Here is a 21,071-nt window from a genome sequence, read left to right as displayed (position 1 = left end):
GAATTTACACTAAACCACGCTTCTATTCACTATTCAGTGAGTACATTCAATTGCGCGCTGCCATGAAGAGATGTGTAATAAAAGGCGGGAATAAAACTATAAAGTTGTTTAAATTTTAAAACCATTTGCTTGTGGAGAAACGACACAAAAGCTGCATGGAGCTTTACCATCTGAATTATATCTTTTATTCAGGAATCGCCTTAAATATCGAGCACAGAAGCAGAAATGAAATCACTTGTGTTGCTCCAGCAGACATTCGACGCGGAAGTGCTGTGAAATTTATATGACACAGTCTTTGGTGGAGCTTTTGTGAAATATTTCATGAACATCTTCTCCACAACTTTCCACAATATTCTCAACACTTTATTGCGCTAGAATTGTCCCTGTTTTCTCCCTTTCCCCTCTTGGAGAATTGAAGAGAATGGCGAGGGTGTTTTGTGGCAAGGGGGAGATAATATGCCTTAAATCTGTAATTATTCCAAAAATATTAATGAATCTCTTAAGTCTCTTAAGTTTTTTGGGTATTTTTCCAATCATAACCTCAAAATATCACTAAAAGATCTTCAAAAACTCCGTTTGGAAGCTTTTTAGATAACAAAATCATCTGTTATAATTTTCAAATAGACTAAGAATTGCTGATTTAGAGTCAAAATTGTCCAAAGTCTCTTTTTAAATGACAATTTTTGAGGTTATGTACAATCTTAACACAATTTGAGGAATTTTTTGGCATCAAAGGACGATTAGGACGAAAGGAAGATTACGTTGTATTAAGTTTCCATCCTATATTTGTGCAAAAAACCACTTAAAACAGCTTTTTTGTGTGTCTTTTCCGACCATAACCTCAAAATGTCACTAAGAGATCCTCAAAATTTGCAAATGATCTTAAAATTGCTTATTTACAGTCAAAATTACTCAGAAAGTTGTTCTAAATGAATATTTTTCAAGTCAGAATGATTATTTTTGAGGTTATGTTAAATTTAACCACAATTTGTAGTGTTTCTTGGCTGAAGAAATGAATATTGTCGGTTCTTTTCAAACACAGCCATTTCTCAAGTATTCCTGCTGAACTGTACACCACTTCTGACTGTATTATCTCTTCCTTGGCATGTAGTAAAACCTATGAAATATTGGATGATCCGCGATGTCCTGCTGAGGCTCAAATTGCACTTGCATCGGCGATAAGCTGTGCTGATGGAAAGTCATGGTGCGTTTGTTGCTAATTCAATGCGGATCGCTTTGGGCGGGAGTCGTTGCCGTCCAAATGCAAACTGTCAGTTTATGCAAATTGATTGTTGGTCTCCACTATAAATCTCGACACATATTCTCAACATTCGCTGCTCACGCGTATGTTCCGTCATATAAATTTGCACTTAATACTTTTCGGTTTTCAGGTCACTCAGCAGAAGCCAGTGAGACAGATTTCATGTGCAAACACCATGTTGTGGGCAGAACACTTTGCTGTAAATCAAACCAGTCCTCAGTTTGTGCCGTGCACTTCGTAAATAATGCCATTCAAGCCATACTCAATATCTAATAATACAGCATTGCTGCACATTGCTAACTATTGTGTGTGTGTGATATATAGGACAACACCTCTCGGTCCTCCTTTTCCGGTCCCCGGAAAGCTCCGCGGAGCGCCACGACGGGCCTCAGTCGCTCAAGACATTCCCATCAGTGTCCGTGGTTTAATGTTAATTGAATGAGCAAAGTTTCAAGGTAAATAGCCATTAGTGTGACTTTCTTAATTAAAGTCCAGCCAAATAGTGCAAAAAGTGCCTCTGGCTCTGTCTCTGGAAAACCGCTCTCCATACTAATGGGCTGTTTACCTTAAAATTCCCTTCAATCTCAAGCGGGGGGGACTTTGACGCGTGAAAACATCTGAGAAACACCCAAGAATAATGTGACAGTGCGGAGATGAAGTTAAATTGTGTATAAAGTGAGACTATTTCAATTCGTGACGCTGGAAGAGACAAATTGAAAATGCCAAAAATTCACTCAATTGATAGTGAAATTGAGGAGCTTTACTGGTAAGAAAGCTCTGAAATATTCCCCAAAATAATACGCTTTTCTTCTGATTTTTTTCCTCAACCTCTTCTCAATGGCTCACAAAGTTAAAAGATGTCATGTGGAGTGAAGTTTCCCCAGAGAGAGAGAGAAAGAAGAAAAAATGTAATTGGAGCAAAAGGTGTGCCAAATATCTGCAATATCGGAAGCAACAATGTTGAAGTGGAGAAGAAACTCCTTCCATGGCATTTTCTATCCAGCGGGAAAAGCGAAGCAAAAATACTTTTGCATATATTGTGGAATATAAATTGATGCCATGACTGTGCAATAGCTTTTGCGTGCAAATATGAGAATTCATCGATGGAAATTGGTGCGCGCTGTGTTGTAGTTGATATTTTTAAAAGCAATTTCCCCACACGCTGTAATATGAGTAATGACAAAATTGGTGTGTTTCTGCCATTTTCCCCCGCTTTTGCTGTCGCAATGTTACAATTTTATTCGCACCTGCGAGAGTATTTTTTTTATATATATTAATCTTCTCCACAAAGTGATTGGCTTCGCATAACCTACAGTTTTTTTCCTGCGGTTTCAATTCCACAGAATTTCCATTAACCCTCGCGGCAAGTTTTTCCGCAGCGTATATTTTTTCCATATTCATGGAATAAATTCAATTAAGAGCTAATGAAATTCTACACGGTAATTAAAACCCTCACAAACAATACACAGAGATTTATTGTGTGCAATTGAAATAGCTGGGAAAACAGTCAGTGTTTCTGAATTGCAAAATCCCTCCCCCCCCCCGATGGGGGTGTTCTTTCACTGGGTGTAATTAATTAAACAAATTCTCCTCATTGTTTAACTCCTCAACTGCGGTGCATCTGATTCGCCCAGGGAAAAATCTTCTGCACTGCAGAATGTTCACTCAGATGCTCAAGACATTCGCCGCAACGCTTGCTCATTACGTGGGGGATTCTTGAGAAGCCAAACTTTTCTCACAACACAACCCGGAGAGCAGCAATCAAGGCAGCAATGATTGCTGCTGGTAGACAATTTGAATAAATTTCCTCTAATCGTGCTCGTAAGCTCCTTATCTGCGTGTTTATGATATCTTATCGCGCCTCGATTGCGTGCCAGATAGCATTTATCTCTTATCACAGGAGGTGATTAAAATTCGCGACAAGCCCCCCGCCCCCTGCCGTCGTGACAACAGGAATTGGGGGCATGTTTGACTCACACCTCCTCTGTTATCTCGTGCAATTGTCAACTTTGCCATGCGCACATAAAATATATAGATTAAATATTGAAGTTTATTGACTCATCGCGTTTTGGGGGCTTTTATGCATAGAAGAACAATTGTGGCTTGGTCGAGGGTTGTGTCATAGGAAGTGGAGAGAAATCTACTTGCGCCAAGGCAAGACAATTCACAGCACGTGATGTACGCTTTGTTGTGACTTTTATTGAATTTAGAGTAGAAATGTTATGAATTTCACTCAAACTGTATTGAAAAGAGCTGAAGACGTGATCTGATACAAATACTATGTTCTTGAGAGTTGTAGGCTGTGAAGTCAGCTTTCCAAAGCGCTATTATTCTTTGAAATCCACTGAAAGATGGCGACGCTATGAATATTTTACCGCACAATGCATTAAAAAGACTTTTATCACAAGAAGTGGTCCAAGAAGTGATCATAAACACAACTTTGCGGCTATTTTTCAATCTTGGCATGTTCTAGAGAGTTGTAGGCTGTGAAGTTAGCTTTTCAAATTCCTACCACTTTTGACATTCGGACAAGAAGTTTGGAAGTTATGGGTAGATAAATGGTAGAAAGCAGAGCGTCCCAAATTGATGCCGCATTGAATATGTTTCGAGTCTTAGAACATCCAGTAATACACTTCCCTTGGTTTACGCATCGATTGGAGTTCACCGAAATCGTTGTACGTGTATAAAAGGATTGCAAAAGGGTCTCATTTCATGTGAAAGAAAATAATACCCATAAGACGACCCTTCTCTCCATCCCCCAGTAATTTGCCTCAAAACTGATGCGAACGAGAGGGTGAAAAAGTTGTGGGTAAAACTTGACGAGGTGAAAAAATTATTTACCTTTTCCACCCTTATTCATGTGGCAACTTCAACAATTGCACAGATCTAAATTCTGCCCGGCTTTCGTCCGCAAGAAACGAGCGCCACGAGTGAAAAGAATCCATTGAGATTCGCTCTCGAAAAGACTTAAAGCGAAGGTGGAAATTTTCAAGTTTTTGAATTCTTTCATTACAATACCTTCCATTATGCTTTGGAGGGTTGAAAGCTGCCTAATTTACATCCGACTCGAAAGGTGAAAACTTTCCTGTTCCCTCAAGTGTGTCTCGAGACAACTTGACGAGAGATGGAAGACAAAGAGAGTGCTGGAAAAAGTGACGAAAGAATTTCTCGCGTGTCTCTGTTTGTATTCGTTCAGGCAATAAAAATGCTGTTTTCTCTCTACGACAGCACAAAAAAAATCATTTTGTAGACTTTGCCGGGTTTTTTTTCGCGCTCAAATTTCACTCTCACTCCAAATCGTGCGTTTTTCCTTTGATATCCGCCTTTGTGTTATTTCAAATTCGCGAAATTCGACATTGGCAGGGCTTTTCGCCCGTAAATCTTCTGCAGCACCTCAAAATGCCACAATTAGGAAGCAATCTGAGGGACTGAGGAGCGATTTTGTAAGTTCAAACACAGTGCGTCAGAGTTAAGATAATGATAGATTGCAGAATTGGGGATAAGAGAAGCATTTCAGCTTAATAAATGTAAATATTCTAAAGTAGGGGAAGATGGGGCACCCATCAAGACACTTTATGATAAAATGAAGCTCTGCTTTCTTTCCTGTGTGCTTCTTTTACTGAAAAATCATCCCGATTCTTTGGATTTCTTTAGAATTGCGCAAAGAAATAATTTTTTTTCTAGGTTATGTAATGAATCACGAACGGTTTTAGTGAATATTTCGCATTTTAGCACATCAATTCTTATGCTGAGGTAGACAAGATCACTAATTACTGGCAGAATTAAGCATTTTCATGCGAAAAACATTGCTAAACACTGAAAATCGTGCTGAAGTCAATCATAACCTCAAAAAGAATATTATGGACTAGGAAAATATTTTTTTTAGACCACTTTCTGCACAATTTTCATTTTCACCAACCTTTTTGATTGGAAAAAATTTATTTTATAATCTAGAATGCTTCCAATTGGAGTCTTTTAAGATCCCTCAGTGATATTTTTAAGGTTATGATCGAAAGAGGCGCTCAAAAAAGCGGTTTTAGTTGGATGTTTTTAGAAATATCTCATGGAATCTTGGGAATTACTGTGGAAACAGTCTAAAAAATTGAAGTGCTGGAAGTGTTAGGAAGTGTTGTACAGATTAAGAGCATATTATTTCTCCCTTGCAATTACAGTGATAGAACAATTCTTGAGCTTTTCTGACTTAACCTCAATTCTACTCTACTCTAGATAGCGAGAAAAGTATGGAAAACAATCTTATCAACAACGATGTACAATATTGGCCCGAAACTGGGGCAGCATTGCAATTAACGCACGCAATTTTGCTTTTCCTCCAGAGGAGAAACCCAGGAATATTCACGCAATTGATGTAAGACAATTCAATTAATGTCTCCTAAATCCTTTCTCTGGATTTCAACGGAAAATATTTCCCACGAAACTCTGTTGTATACATTTGGTTGATTTGTATAAAGTGTAGCAAAAGGTAATATTTGTGGCAGAAATTTTGAAATATGCGTGTTTGTACAAAACATCTTGAATATTAATGAGTGGGTGAATTTTGAGTAACTGCCTCAAAAGTGCTATAAATATTTAATTGTATGCTAATTATTTGCTTTGACTTCAACACCCAAAGTGCAATGTTTATGATGAATTTTCTCGTGAGGCAGAAATATCTGCATATATATGTCTATTTTGGTCTGTTTGCCGTGCGGCAAAACCATATCGTGCCTGCTATTATTAGTTTTTCCCTCCGAATGGGGAAATGCCGCTCATGCCACAGTGTGGCCTGGGTCTGTTGACCTCACGGGGGTTGTGCTCAGGCAGAGAGTGTGCAGAGTGCAATAAATTTCAATTTATTGACACTGTGTGGCTGTATAAATTTTCAGAAGAGCGCAATTTTTCCCTCACGCCTGCAGTGTTTTATTGTGACACCTCGACCGCCCAGGGTGGAAATTCGGTGTGGTTGCCACACAAGTTCAGAGTGGGGAGAATAGGAAAATAAACATCTTATATTACACTTGAAAAGGCCACGGAGAGGAAAATCACGGAATATCAACACAAGTTTCTGTCCAACTTTAAGCCACACCACAATTACTATTTGTGCACTTCCGAGAATGTAAAAAAAACTTTCACTCACACACTGTGAAAATTGGTGTATTTATGTATACAATTCACTTCCGGATTGCCACTGAAATGCTCTGCTATATGTTTTTTTTAGAAGTGCTTAAGCGGAATCATATCAACAAGTAATACTTTGTTTCGCCTCTGAGAGCTGAGACAAAATTTTAAATCCCATCTGCAATTTGCATTTTGGGTAGAAACTTTCACAGCTGAGAATTGAATTTGCATGTTTTTCACCCACGACATCGAAGCAAATTTATCACTGTCACAATTTGCACTCGTATAAATTTACAATATTCAACAATACAACCAATTTTTGTCATTTGGCGCCACGCAAAGCGTTTTTTCCTTTCTTATTCCATGAATTAGAAGCGCATTGTTCTGCTTCAAGGAGGAGATATTACAGTCAGAAGTGGTGTACAGCTCAGTGGAAGTGTTGAGAAACTTCAAATATTCCTTCTATTACTGAAAAGTACATAAACAAAGCTATTCTGAACCTTTGATGTCAAGAAACACTGCAAATTGCAATAAACTCGAACATAACCTCAAAAATATGAGTTTGAAATTGGAAAATGTTTATTTAGATAACTTTCTGGGCAATTTAGACTCTGAATGAACAATTTTAAATTCTTTGGCAAATCATAAAAGATGCTTTTGTGATCTAGAAAGTTTCCGCAACAAATAAAACTGGAAGCGTTGGAGGCTCTGCACATCTTCTTATCGCGACATAGAAATGTCAATAAGAAGGAAGATTGTGCTGATGTTTGAGCTAAAATGACGAGTATTTTAAGGTTATATTCGGTAAAATTATCTAAAAATGAGGTTGAAAGTGAATTTATCTCTGAATCTTTAAAAATTTTGAAGTGCTCAAAATGTCAGACAAATTTAGAAGTGTTTGACTCGCATTTTCCATTAAAATCCACTTATTGCGTGCCAAAGTAATCTCTCCTTAGGCACTTTCATTAGTGTTTTAAGATAGTTTGTTTCCCGTTGGGATAAATATTTACACCCGATAATGGTTTGATAGTGAAACTGGTGGTATTTTTAGAGCCAAAGATCGAAAATCATTTACAGACACATTGAGAGGTTATGCAGAAAGTGAGGAGAGTTTTATTATTCACGCTCTTCCCGGACAATGGCACTGTGACCCATTTATTTGGGTGGAAAATGGTTGAATTGATTGGAATGTATTTTAAGTTTTGTGGGTTAAAATTCAGGTTGACGCCGCGCACAATTTATGATGTGTGTGATGAAAGACAAGATTACAGCGAATATTCACTTTTCTCTCTCTCCCTCTTTGCCATTAATGTTTAAAGACGTCGCCGCGCTATTGATGGTGTGAAATGGATTTTGGGAAGAAATCAAACACCCTCAGTAACTTCGTCAATTCTATTCGCCAGCGTGACGAAAAGTGTTTCTCAACAAACACAATCCGAGATTATCAATATCCTTTGATGGAGTGTTGCGAGAGCAGCTTCAGCTCAAATGTATCACTTCCTGGAAATGACAGGGACATCCCAAGTGGTTTGAAAGACATCGCCAGCTATCGATCAAAAATGTGTCAGTCGCTATATTGCCATCCTGGACGGGAAGAAAAAGGTTTTTCCCGCAACTCTAAATCTTTTCCGTCTCCACAGCAAGTCTCCACAATTTATTGTGCTTTCTTTCCAAAACACAGACAATAATTTATGCAACAAGTTTTCGCAGAGAGAGAGAGAGAGTACGGAAAATTATATATGCAGAGCATTTTCAAGCGTCTTGGCAAAATCCCCGCAATATTTTCCTTCCTTCGTCAATGTCCAGCGCCGACCTTCGTCCAGAAGTCTTAATCTCGGCGGCGAGTGGAAAATTTTGGTTGCTCCCAAGAGAATTTCCACCCAAAAGAGGAGGTTTAAAACTATCGATTTCAGTGCTCAATCGTTTATCGTCGAATTAATGATGCAAATCGCCGAGCAGCTTAGCATGAGACATTTTTATGCGAGTGCTCGCGTGCACATGTGGCGATGGGGAGGGAAATTCAAATGGTAATTTCCATCTCCTGACCCACTTCGCACTGTCGTTCCAATCCCTTAAGCATCAGCCATGGAATTTCAAGCAATTGTTCTCAACTTTTTGCGTGTCTCCATAATTGATTCACAGCTTCACGTCTCGCCCAAGTGACTAAAGGATCTCGATGGCTTTCTTGCCAGAGTATTCGGGAAATTTTTCCGCCACATCGAGGATGGAATTTGCAGCGTGATCCGTGATGTGGCAGCTCGAGGGGCGCCCTAAAAAATAATGTGAGTGGCACGAGACGTGTTTAAATTCTAATGCCTAAAATCAACCCTGTCCATGACATTATATATCTCGCGATAAGAATCCTTCACTGAGCTGAAAAAGCTCTGTTTTTTTCCTCAGGAAAAATGTCTCTGGAGAATATTTTTAAAGCGCACTGGAAACTGAAAAATGTTAAACGTTTAAAGATGTGAAAGTGAATTTCGTATTCACGCTAAAACCAAACTCAAATTTGCCAAAAACGAATTAGTAAATCCGTAATTAAAGCATTTATTTCTTGGAAATTGGAGCCACATTAAAACAAGGATTAAAACAACCTCTGGGGGATTTTTGGTGAATCATATTGGTCTAAAATAAATATTTTAATATTGATTTTTACTTTCGAATAATTGAAACTTAAATAAAAATATTCAAAAAAGGATTAATTTCCAAGTAGAATTAAAAAAAATAATTAAATATTGAATTTGTTTAACAAAATATTTAAATAAATTTAAATTTCAATAGCAAAAAGAGTCAAAAATTTCGCTGGAAATTCAATTGGAACTCCAACATGCCTTTAATGTTTAAATTGCTGCCCTCTGGCGACACTATGTGAAGAATATAATCATATATTTTATTATTTAAAAAATTCTTTTGAATAATCCCAAAAATATCAGTCTGAAATCTCGAATTACTTTCAGATTTAGTGGAAAATGATCCAAAAGTCATTAAATTTCACGTAAAATTTATGATAATTCTTTTCAATAACTTTAGTTTCCCGTTTGACTTCAATTAGGCGCATTTGTAAGATGATCTGGCAATTGCAGCGACAGAAATTGCATGAGGGTGTGAATATTGCTCTCAGTGATGTCGGTCTATACTTCTACAATGCTTTCGCCACCCCTGTGGCGAGATGGGAGGGTAAGTTTGAGGGGAGCTTTGCGAGAGAGCGGCCGGAGAGAGAGCGAGAATAAATTGTGACTTTAGGGGTTGATTTTGTGCGCATGTATCGGCAAATTGTACCATCTCACCGTGGATGGCATAGAGCATATATAGGCCAGTAGGTATTTTCCCAACTTCCCAAATATTATTCAGCAATACATACTTTGCTCTCAGCTATATTGGCGCGCGCGAGAGCGAATCACGACTCTCTCGCTCGCTCGCTCTCTGTGTAGTGGAAATGCCGAGAGCACACAATTTTCCATCCGACAGACCAACACACACAAGGGCATCTTGTGCTCGCTTTTCTCACGCGACTTTTCCTCCGAGCCTTTTCACCATTTAGTTACGTTTCGAATGTGTCACAGGCGAGTTTGCATACAGACCACGAACACAACCCTTCCCCACTGTCGCAGCCCAGTGCGCCCCACGCAGGCAGTTGGCGGAGGAAACGGGCCAGGAAAGCACGGGAGAGACGTGGTGTCGCACATGAGACTCGGTGTGTGTTTTTTTGTCACTTATTTCCCTCCTCCAGCACGCAAATGTCTCTCCACGCTGATCCCGAGGAGCCCCGCCGCGAGGCAGCATCGCGTGTAAGTACCCAAAGAGACAGTCCATTAAATTCCACTCCAGCCAAACGCGGAATTCCTCGGCATGGCAGTGCGCGACTTAATAATTCATCTCGCCGAAATTGCGAGGTGTCGTTTGACGTGCGAGAAAAGTGAACTTGGCGCGCGAATTAAGCAAATTGGACGCTGGCTCGCAGATCGTCCAGATTATTAAATGGATTGTGTGCCTCCGAAGGAGCGCCATCCGAAGTGACGAGAATCAATATAGGAGAATTTACATAATCTAATGTATGCTTCGCGCTTGTATATGATGAAATATTGATCACAGAATACCTCTCTCGCCGACAATTCAATCCGGAAATATCCAACTCTGCCTTCCGCATCGCCTGAAACAGGATAATTACTTCTCGCAAGCGGATAATTAGTCCCAAAGGATTACTGTCACTCATCTCTCTCTCGAGGCGTGTGGCATTTGAACTTGATTCCGCCGACAGAAGGACAACTGCAGCGGCGGAGATTGTGGGTCAGATGATGAGGTGTGAGTTCAGGAGGGAGAAAATTAGCCTCTAAAGCGCAGACTGCGCGTATCTTGGCAGAAATCCAATATTTATGTTTCATCTATTCACTCGGACTTCGTCTCAACCCACACTCTCGGCCACTTGACGACTTGGGTGTCTCTCCGGGTGCCCCCAAGGGTGGCTCAGGCAGATTTCCTTCTCGTGAAAATACACACGGCAAAAACCATACTCGCATATCCATATTATTGATTGGAAAGGCACTTGAACAACCCACTAAAACCACAAAAACTAGATCTCAAATTGAACGCAGAACCTTCTAAATTTTGGTAAAAATTGTATTTCACATTTTACGTACAAAAAATATGTAAAAATGTGGAAATATAGGAAATATCTAGGAATGTCGTCAAAACCTTATCGGAAATAGGTGAAGACGTGACCTGATAAAAATAATATCTTCTAGAGAGTTGTAGGCTGTGAGGTCAGCTTTCCAAAGCGCCATTATTTTTGAAAATCCGCCGAAAGATGGCACAGCTATGAATTTTTTACTGCACAATGAAATAAAAAAGACTTTTTGCACAAAAAAGGTCAAACAGTCAATTTAGTTGCTAGTTTTCGATCTTGTCATGTTCTAGAGAGTTGTAGGCTGTGAAGTCAGCTTTCCAAAACTGTTTTATTTTTAACAATCGGACAGTAACTTTGGAAGATATGGACAAATATGTGATAGAATGTCTTAAACTTACACCTTCTAAAACTGAGGAAAATTCAGAAATTTTCATTGATAGGATTTTAATGAATTTTCCTGAGTGTATTGTCGCACAACAGAGGACATTTTATAGTTAAATAGGTATCGAATTTATGGCGCCATTCGGGACATTTTTATTTTACCCGCTTTTCTACTAATGGATACATAAATTTCACCGAAAACAGTTCAAGGAAAGCGTAAGAAATTTTTGGAAATATATTTCAATTAGTTTGTCTGTGGCACAAAACCTTCTTATTTTCTGCCTACTGAATAATAGATATGCCATTGTTATATCAATACACTCAAAATTCTCGAAAAATATTCTCGAAATATAAACTCCGGCTTCTTGGCAAACGAGAAGCTTTTTAAACACCCAAAGTGATATTATATATAGTGTTTAACGTGTTGGGCGTCAAAGTTCTCATTTTTGCCCTTCCGAAGAGCACCGGAACTTCTCGCCCTGCAACTACACACGCTCCCCTGGCTCTTTTACGATCTGCCCACCCGCCAGATCAAACATTGACATTCCTTTATGACCCGAGGGTAAGTGTTTCTCCCCAGTGGTTCGCCCCTTGAGCCACTCTCGCATCCGCTGCGGAGACGAAAGGTCCCGGAGTGTAAACCAGAGGCTGAGGCTCACCTGCTGAGCACTGACTTGCGTCAGCGATATGGGTGAAATTACACAGAGAGAGAGAGGCGATGGGAGCAGAAGCCACAAACGGCATCTTTATATCATTTCCATTGTATGGGCTGCGAAAACACGTGAGAGTGTCTATGGCTCAGTGGGTGGCGCGGGGGGGGAGGAATGTGTAATAAAATTTGTGTTGACAGGTAATTGTCTCGTCTCGATTCAATTTGGCATACCCGTTCCGTGTTCCCCGGCGACGGCACAGAGGATTAAGGGGTTGTGCTCACACTTTGTCATTCACTCCCGCCAAAAGCTCCGCATGGGGATGCGTATATGACTTGGGTGTGCCTCAGAGCCTCGTGCGCCTTGTATCGCCCAAGGGAGAGACAGTCTGCCTGGAGTCTGTACTGTGCAGAATCCCAAACACTTCAGGCAATTTGGGTGCGTCTTAAAGATGCATTTTCCTATCATGCCGTCATTTCTTAGCTTTCTTGACTTCTTTGTGGGTTTCAAGGAACAAATTTGGTTGGGGAAAACACTTTCAGTGAAGCGAAAAAGGATTTTCAACAAATTGTGAGGTTATGAATCCACTCAATTAATTTTTAATAGGCTTTTCCTAACTTTTTCTAATTATTTTAACTTGATAATTAGTTCAAATCTGTTCCTTTGAAACATAAATTGGGGAAAAAGGCCCGAAAAATTATTCTTTTGATTGTAGAAAGATGTTTTTGAGGTTATGTTTAATTTTAAAAACTGTTTTAGAGGTTTTTCCACTACCAAATTGCCATAATCGCGTGTGATTTTTTAAGTGTAAATACTAAAAAAGCTCAATTCTTGTCGTGAATTGATTGGAAGTCACTCATTTTTACTTTAATTATCCGCATAACCTAGAAAAATACTAAAATTATGCCTTATCCTTTACAGAATTGCCGGAAATAATTTAAAGAAGCGTTTATTACATTAAAGAAACATATAAAAGTTAAAAATTGAAGATCATTTTAACACTTTTACTTCATTATAATTCTGATAATGAACTGTACACCAGTTCCAACCACATTATCTCGCTCTTGTGCTCACCTCACACAGACCCGGAATTAATTGAATTTATATGAGACTATCACAATCAAATTGGTCGTCTTTGAAGAAGTCCCACCGCCTCGTGCGGATCTTTTCCCGCTGCGACATATCTAATTTATAATTAAGTAGAAACAATACCCGGGACCGGCAGATACTTTAAAAGTAATAATCCCCCGCCATACCCATGTTACAAGACAAACAGCGACATGCCAGCCAACTTTTTTCCCGCCACACCCCAAACCATGGCCACCATTAAACTTTAATATTTCTGCGTCTACGCCTGTGTGTTCATCCTCATGACTTTCTCTGCTCGCTCCCAAATTATCCACTCGACAAAAGTCGAAAGGTAAATTGACACAAGACGGCATGAGAAGAAAAAAAAAGAGGAAGAAAGCACCTTCTATCGCTGAGCAACCGGTGATTTCTTTAATCTCCTTCAATCTGCTCTCTCTCTCTCTCGCTTTGTTGAATTGATAAAATGCACTTGGCTTTTATCTCTCGTCTCTTGTTCAATACACGTGAAGTTGCTGGAAAGTTCAAAGCTTCACGATGAATTCGATAAGGAGGACTTTGGTAAGAGACGGCAATCGGATGCGCATTGCCCCGTCTTGTGCGCCATGGATTATATATCGTCAAGATGATCCTCTGTTACTTCCTTCCAGCAGATTATATAACACGCTGGGTGAACTTTGACTGGTATTAAATCCATCTTAAAGTGTATTGAAACCACACTTAATATCGCAAATGGCCAATAAGATAAAGGGGCAAAGCAACAAGGCGATTTTCGAGGAAATCTTAATGCTCTCAAGCAAATACTTAATTTTATTGTTTATGACTTTGCATGAGAAAAAGATCAAATCAATCAGAATTTGAATATTTTCAGCCAAAATATTTAGATAAATTAGGTTATTTTTAAATATTTTCTAGATATTTAAATACACGATTATTTTCTCCACATTTCGCCGCGAGAGGGCAGCAAAGTTGGCGTGAGGGACGCTAATAATTTCCTCTGAAAGCTTTTCGCGTAGAAAAAGCCCCGTTTCATCATCAACTCATCAGCTGATCAAGCTTGAAAGGCATGAAGAAGTTCCAATTGAATTTCACAAAGACTCTTTCTTGACAAAGTGATATAAATATCAAATTTAAATAAAAAGTCAAGAAAATCATTGAGTAATCACAAAATTAATTATCCCAAATTGCGAGTGGTTTTCCTCTTGTTGTTCAAATGAAAGGCAATTTCTTAAGCACATCGATTTAAGACACTTGAAAGCTCTTTCTCACGAGGTGAAATCTTAAAGAAAAATTTCTCATGCAAATTTCTTTTGCCAAATCTTTGTGGTTGAAGTTAAAACACACACACAACACACTTTGATGTTGAATAAATTTTGAGCAACTCGTAAAACCTTCAGGGCAGATAAAAGTTGTTGGGAATTTCGACACGAGGTGAAAGTTTCATTTGCGTATTTTTCGCAGTGTTGAGATCATCTTCACTTGCTCATCTCAAATATCTCCCTCAGGAATGCAGCGCCCAGAGTGGAATGAATGTTGTCTTGAGGTGTTTCTCCCCTGGGCACATTCAACCCTTCTCGCACAGCCAGAGGATGCACTGTGGGGGTGGTTTTCCGCGAAGGTTCGCAGATGTAATTTGCGCAAATCGATTAACGGCACGCAAAGAGTCTTTCCACCTTGGCTATAGTCGCCTGTGCGGAATTCCATCGCGGGTGCATTTTTATGATAAACGAGTGCATTCCATTTGATACCCAGGAGCCGCACGAGGTGCTCGGCGAATGGAGCAAATTGAGCGGCGTGAGAGTAAATTAAACAACTATAAATTGCACTACAAGTTATAACAATATGAGTGGTAAAAAATGGATGCAATTATAAGCGAGAAGGCGTTCCACATTGCGATTTACGAGTATTTACCTCGTTCTTCGCTCTCTCTCTCCTTCACGCCGCCTTCTCACTTGCATCCAACCTGGTTATTAACGTGCAGTGAAAGACTAATTTGCACCCAAGACTCTCTCGCCGACATCGCGCGCGGCGATATGTGTGGGCGTGCGAGATAAAGTGACTTGCGGGCTCTTCATCGTGTACTTTGGGGTAATTTAGCTGTTATTAAAATTTAAATTTATGGCCTGAAATCAACCCTCCAAATACGGGGGTGCACAAATACGCTGAGGCTGAAAAAATACATCTCCTCAAGTTGAAATTTGTCAATATTTACACGTTTGATATTGAGATTTTCATGTGCCAGACAAACAATTTCCTCCACTCTGTGCCATTTTTAGCCATCAAAATGTGTAAATAAATAGCACAAATTGTATCACAAATAAGCCGCTAATATTTTTGCAGATTCAAACAGTCCATTTGACTCTTTGACTTCATCCTTGCAAGCTTCCATTTTCATCTCAATTAAAGCTTATAAAGCTCAAAAGTCCGCCCATCTGCTTGTCCAATCAATACTAAATAATAGTTATGCTACTCCTTCGGCCTGGCATGAATCCAATTTGCGCGCTCGCCGCCCAATAAGTACTGATTAAATTTGCAGATAATTGGGATAATGAGTGGTAATTGAACAATTTTTTCTTCTGCCAGGCATGTGAAAAGCACTTAATTGCCTCGCGAGTGCCGCAAAAAGCCGCTCTCGCGCGCACACACACAAATCCGCGCTCAAAATGAGCTTTCGAGGGGGCTCGATATGGAAATTGATGACGTTTTTATTGGAGTACAGCTTTGTTGATCAATAAATTCCGAGTTGGGCCGGAGAGAATGGGTGGCGTTTTTTTTTCTCACTCTCGGCGCTCTGTGGGAAGGAAAAAAAGGGGCTCATAAATTGAGTGAAATACAGAAATATCCGGAATTTTCGCCAGAAAGCCACTGATGAAAGCTCACAGTTGTTTTCGCGCCCTCCCGCAGAGTCAGCTCACTATTTTAATACAGAGTCGTGGATGAATTCGATGAAAGGAGGATTTGTTTGCCTCAAGGGGAAGATGATTTGCCTTCGATTTGTACACCATTCATGACGTTGAACACAAAATTCTTAGACTATTTTCACGCTTATTCTCAAATTCTCATAAATCTCTTAAATTGCCAACAGATATTTCCTGGAAAACCCTCTAAAATATGCTTTTCTGAGTGTCTTTTCCAACCATAACCTCAAAATTCCACTGAGAAATCTTCAAAGACTCCGTTTGGGAGCTTTCTGGGTCACAAATTCAGCTGTTATGATTTACAAATGAATTGATTTAGAGTCAAAATGGTTCAGAAAGTCTTCTGAACAAACATTTTCCGACTTCAAATGTATCTTTGTGAGGTTATGTTCAATTTTATAGGGATTTGCGGTGTTTCTTGGCATCAAATATTCCGAATAGCTCTCTTTATTGCTTAATTCATGCTAATTGATGTGCTAGAATGCGAATTCTTCCCTAAATCTGTCCTTGATTCGCTACATAACCTAGAAAATGACTAGAAATTCAAAGAATCAGGATGATTAGTTTTAATATTGTCACTTTTTGAGTCACTTCCACTTCCGTAAACCGTACACCACTTCTTGGTTTGTTATCTTCCCCTTGGTTTGCCCGACAGAGATGCTTTTTTTGTTGTTAAATTGTGTAAATTTAATGGCGGGAAAAGCTTGTGAACAAGCATAATTCCTTGTATGGCAATTGGAATTGACTCTCCTGGATTATTTCCACTGACTCTGGGCGTGTTTTTCTCGTGTAATTGCAGGTAAATTGGGTGTGAGTGGGCAGAAGTGGACGACAAGCCGCAACTCCCTTGTGAGCAGAAATCTGGACGCTGTGGTGAATGAGTAGAATACAGCAAACGAGCTTTTATGATGATTGTAAACAATGTGTGGACAATACATGATCCCAGTGCGGTGGAATGTGAGGCAAAGCGATGGGAAATGCGGGCTTCTGACGGCACACGCGTGCTGCCGTAGGTGCAATCAATCGGACACGAGTACATTTTTCGGCGCGCAAGTGCGTGAGTGTGGTGACAATGGAGCTGCTGCATCAGGTGAATCTGACAATGGCGGATGACTTCCTGTCGATGGTCAATGCGTCATCGTCGACCATTCTGTACGCCGCTCTCGCCACCAGCAGCGCCAATATCAGCGGCAACGCCACCTTCTTCGCCGTGCTGCCCAGCAAATACAGCCTCGCGCACATCGTGATCGCCTCCATCGTGGTCACCATCCTCATGGTGATCATCGTGGTGGGCAACATGCTGGTGATCATCGCCATTGCCACGGAGAAATCGCTGAAGGGCATCCAGAACTGGTTCATCGCGTCACTCGCCGTGGCGGACTTCTTCCTCGGCCTCGTCATCATGCCCTTCTCGCTGGCCAACGAGCTCATGGGCTACTGGATCTTCGGCGCCTGGTGGTGCGACATCCACTCCGCCATGGACGTCCTCCTGTGCACGGCCAGCATCATGAATCTGTGCCTGATCTCCCTCGACAGGTAATCAATCGACCCACACGCTTTCCATAATGAGATTCACGGAATTTCACTCGTGCTTAATTATAAACACTCCTCAAAGTTTCTTCATGATTTCACACATTTATCGATTGAGAAAATTGCTGTTAATCATCCACACTCATCATCCCCAGATTTATCCGCAGAGTCTGCAGAAAGACGCGAAGTCGTCTAGTCGATTTGCGGTTAAATATTTAAACAGCAAACTCCACAATGTTTACGTGACCTTTCACTTGAGATGAAAATAACTGGGGGAATTAATTGAGGAGAACATCAGCGGCGTAGGAAGTGTTTATTTCCATTGCAATGCTGGAAGAATTTCTGCTACACTAACTGAAAATCAATTGTTATTTCTGAAATTGGGCAAAATTTGATAACTGCGGGAAATATGGAGAATGCAAATTTGATTAAATTGAGGTTTCATTCCTGGAAAATTCACAGGAAACTTGATAATTTGCAAGAACTTTCATGGCAAATTAATTGATCCTCAGATACTGGAGCATCACGAAGGCCGTGGAGTATCTGAAGACGCGCACGCCGGCCCGGGCGGCCGTGATGATCGCCTCCGTGTGGATAATGTCAGGAGTCATCTGCATCCCGCCGCTGCTGGGCTGGAAGGCGAAACGGCCCGAAGGTCGAGCCCTGCCTCAATGTCAGGTGAGAGTCTTTGCCTGCCACGTGAGTGGCGAGCAATAAAGCAAATTGATCTAATGGAGATGACGTTGAGATACTGTGCGTGTGAAGACTCCCACGGAGAGAGAGAGCTCGACGCCGTGCGAGAGCTTTTATAGATTTATGGACAAACATATAGAGCTTTAATGCCCAAAAGTCACTGTTATTCGCACCATGTACAGCAGCGGCCACACTCCCACCCCCCGCTGGCGCTGGGGGTAGTTTTTCCCAAAGGGGCGGCACAATTGAAAATGTTCGACGGTGGCCACAGAGGTCACACACTGACACGGAGACACGTAAGCAATTATATAAATTACACACACTCTCTCTCTCTCACTCTCTCACTCTGTGAGACAATTCCACAAGAAGTCCCTGAGCTTTTCTTCGGGAAAAGCTCTCGCACGCTGAGCTCACAGTGCAGAAAATGAACTTTAAGTGCCACTTACAAGTGTAATTGTATAAATTGAGTGTGTCTCCGCCATCATTGAACCTTCGGGAGGGTTTTCTTGGGGATCCATAGACGAAGGGTGTCACTTGAAGGGACACTCGAAAGGGACTTTTCCCTTCTACAACATTCTACTCGGCTTTCTCCGCCTCTCTGGCCTCCAAAATATATCCATAATCTGTGGCCAATTTCCACCCAGAGTCTCAAGTGTTTGATTTTACAAGGGGACAATTCAGAATTATCCATGCAGTTTCGATGGGGGGGGAAAAGCCAAGGGAAAAGCTTGAAATTGCGCCATCAAGTCATATTCACAGGACAATCCAACAGAGCTTTAAAGTTCAGGCTATCAATTTTACTATAATTGCATTTGTTGTTGTTGAAACTCTCTTACAACAACTATTATGAAATGCTAAGTTAATTTAATATATATTGTGGAGAAATTTATTAGGTTTGGTTTTTGGGGAATTGTAAGAGCTTTGGGAGAAAAGTGAATTTCGGGTATATTTCAGAACTTTAAATAGAGTTTAATACTCTCAAGAGAAACTCTTACATTATAGCTCTCGAACTAAAGACTCTGAATAATGGTCCATAATACATCAAATGGAGAAATGCTTTAAGCTCGATATTTCTCCATTTGCATGATTCTTTATGTGGTTTCTCCAGAGTATCTGCTTAAATATTGAAAATGTGCTGCAACTACGTGAAATGCAGTTTTATATTGTGTGGTGCTTAGAATTTGGGCTAAAACCCATCATATATATTTGAGTTTGCAGAATGCAAACCATCATTTCGTGGGCTAAATTTGCGAGGCCGTGTGCAGAAGACAGGCGGATTTGGTGTGTGGTGAGCACACGTGAAATTGGAAAAACCGCATGTGACCTCATCATGTGGCGACGATTTAAGGGTGGCGGAGCGGCAATTGTGATTTCTGCGTTCTGCGGCAATCACAGTGCCTTCAACACGCACGATTCTCACCGTCTTTGATGTTCAACTACACGATAGTGCCTAAATGCCACTCGCTGGCGAACCGCACAGATTCCCTGCCGAAAAACTTTATTTCCAACACGTCTCGGCTCTGCACCCTCGTCAAAAGCTCCCACCGTCTCTCGGGGGTTGCTCAGGCCGATTTGAATTGAAGCGCGCTGCACAGAGTCTTCAATTCATATGCCAAGCCACTTTCTCTGCCAAGAGGAAGGAAATAATAATCCCTAACACATCTCGGGACTTCAGACTTCATGGATTGTTTGAAACAAGATCAAAAATAACCGAAAACTCACTGAAATCTAACTGCCAAATTTAAAACTCTAGTTTTCAGACTGTCCTATGAAATTTTTACACAATATTTGATGAATTTCTTCTTATAATTGACCTTTTTTCACTTCTCTTTAATTCTTCTTGGATGGAAAATAATTTCGTTTCCATTGCAAGAATTTCAATTTTAAACTCTAGGTTATGTTAAAGAGGCAAAAATCAGTGATAATCCTTAAATATTCCTTCAATGATATTTGCTAGAATATTTCTAACTCAAAATTGCTCCTTTTGAGTGAAAAATTGATGTTATGCTTGACTTTAGCATTGTTCTTCCAGAATCCCAATTTTCATTGAGAAAAAACACACAATTCTACTAATAAAGTCTAAATTCTTCCAGTTTAAGCACAAGAATTTCTATTTTAAAATGTTATTTAGTCTCAAATGACGTGATTTAAAATTAATTTGCGAGAGTAAAACATTCCACAAACTTCTACTTATCTTTTACATCACTTCTGACCATATTATCTCCCCCTTGGAATGTGCTGTTCTTTGCCATTTTTTTGGGGGTAAAAATTTTTGCAGGATTCTGCAAAATTGTGTTTGAGCTTAAAGCGCGCGCTGAGAAAGTTCGGCTGCAAGACGGCCAATTCGTAAGCAATTTGCTTGCGCCAAAGTCATATAACAATTTATTGGGGGAGCAATAAAAGGCCGGCATTCGTTCTCACTCTCTTCCATCATGTAAATATTGGGTGCAAAGAAGAGATCTGTTGGCCTCTGCCAAGAATCCATCGGAGGAAGAGAAAAAAAAAGTCTTCAACATCTATAAATTTGACTTGAGCGAATTTCAATTGAACAGCCTGAGATTTTTGTAGATGGAGGGAAATTAATTTGTTTCCCAACTTTTTTTTTCCCTCTCATCTCGGCGTCTCTCTATCTTAATTTGCTGGGGAAATCCCAGCCACGCTCCGGGGCGCCTCGACGAATGTATTAAATATTCACCTCTCACATTCGCATCCCCCTGGGGAGGGGGTGAATGCTGAGGGAAATGAGCAGAATGATGAAATAAATTTTTATTTGTTGAGAATTCCTATTAGCACCACCCCTTTCAAATGAGAAT

At 40.2% G+C, this 21,071-nt stretch overlaps 1 protein-coding gene across 3 annotated transcripts in view; it reads left to right on the top strand.

Moving 5' to 3' along the window:
* Positions 1 to 1,771: 1,771 nt before the first annotated feature.
* The window catches only part of LOC132257126 (alpha-2C adrenergic receptor-like), a 32,258-nt gene continuing 12,958 nt past the window's right edge, over positions 1,772 to 21,071 (top strand). Inside the window, exons 1-3 of one of the 3 annotated variants that reach the window (XM_059753899.1) lie at positions 1,772 to 2,027; positions 16,835 to 17,571; positions 18,078 to 18,243. In XM_059753899.1, the coding sequence (XP_059609882.1) occupies positions 17,108 to 17,571; positions 18,078 to 18,243 (630 nt within the window). In that variant the 5' untranslated portion in view covers positions 1,772 to 2,027; positions 16,835 to 17,107. Of the gene's footprint in view, positions 2,028 to 9,921; positions 10,165 to 16,834; positions 17,572 to 18,077; positions 18,244 to 21,071 lie in introns of those variants that run through there. The other 2 variants (XM_059753900.1, XM_059753898.1) reach the window with 2 other exon arrangements.

Source organism: Phlebotomus argentipes, unplaced genomic scaffold (genome assembly GCF_947086385.1).
Source record: "Phlebotomus argentipes unplaced genomic scaffold, Phlebotomus argentipes genome assembly contig_42, whole genome shotgun sequence".
Lineage (NCBI taxonomy): Eukaryota > Metazoa > Arthropoda > Insecta > Diptera > Psychodidae > Phlebotomus > Phlebotomus argentipes.
The sequence above is the reverse complement of the archived record's forward strand: the minus strand, read 5'-3'. Positions and strand labels throughout refer to the sequence as shown.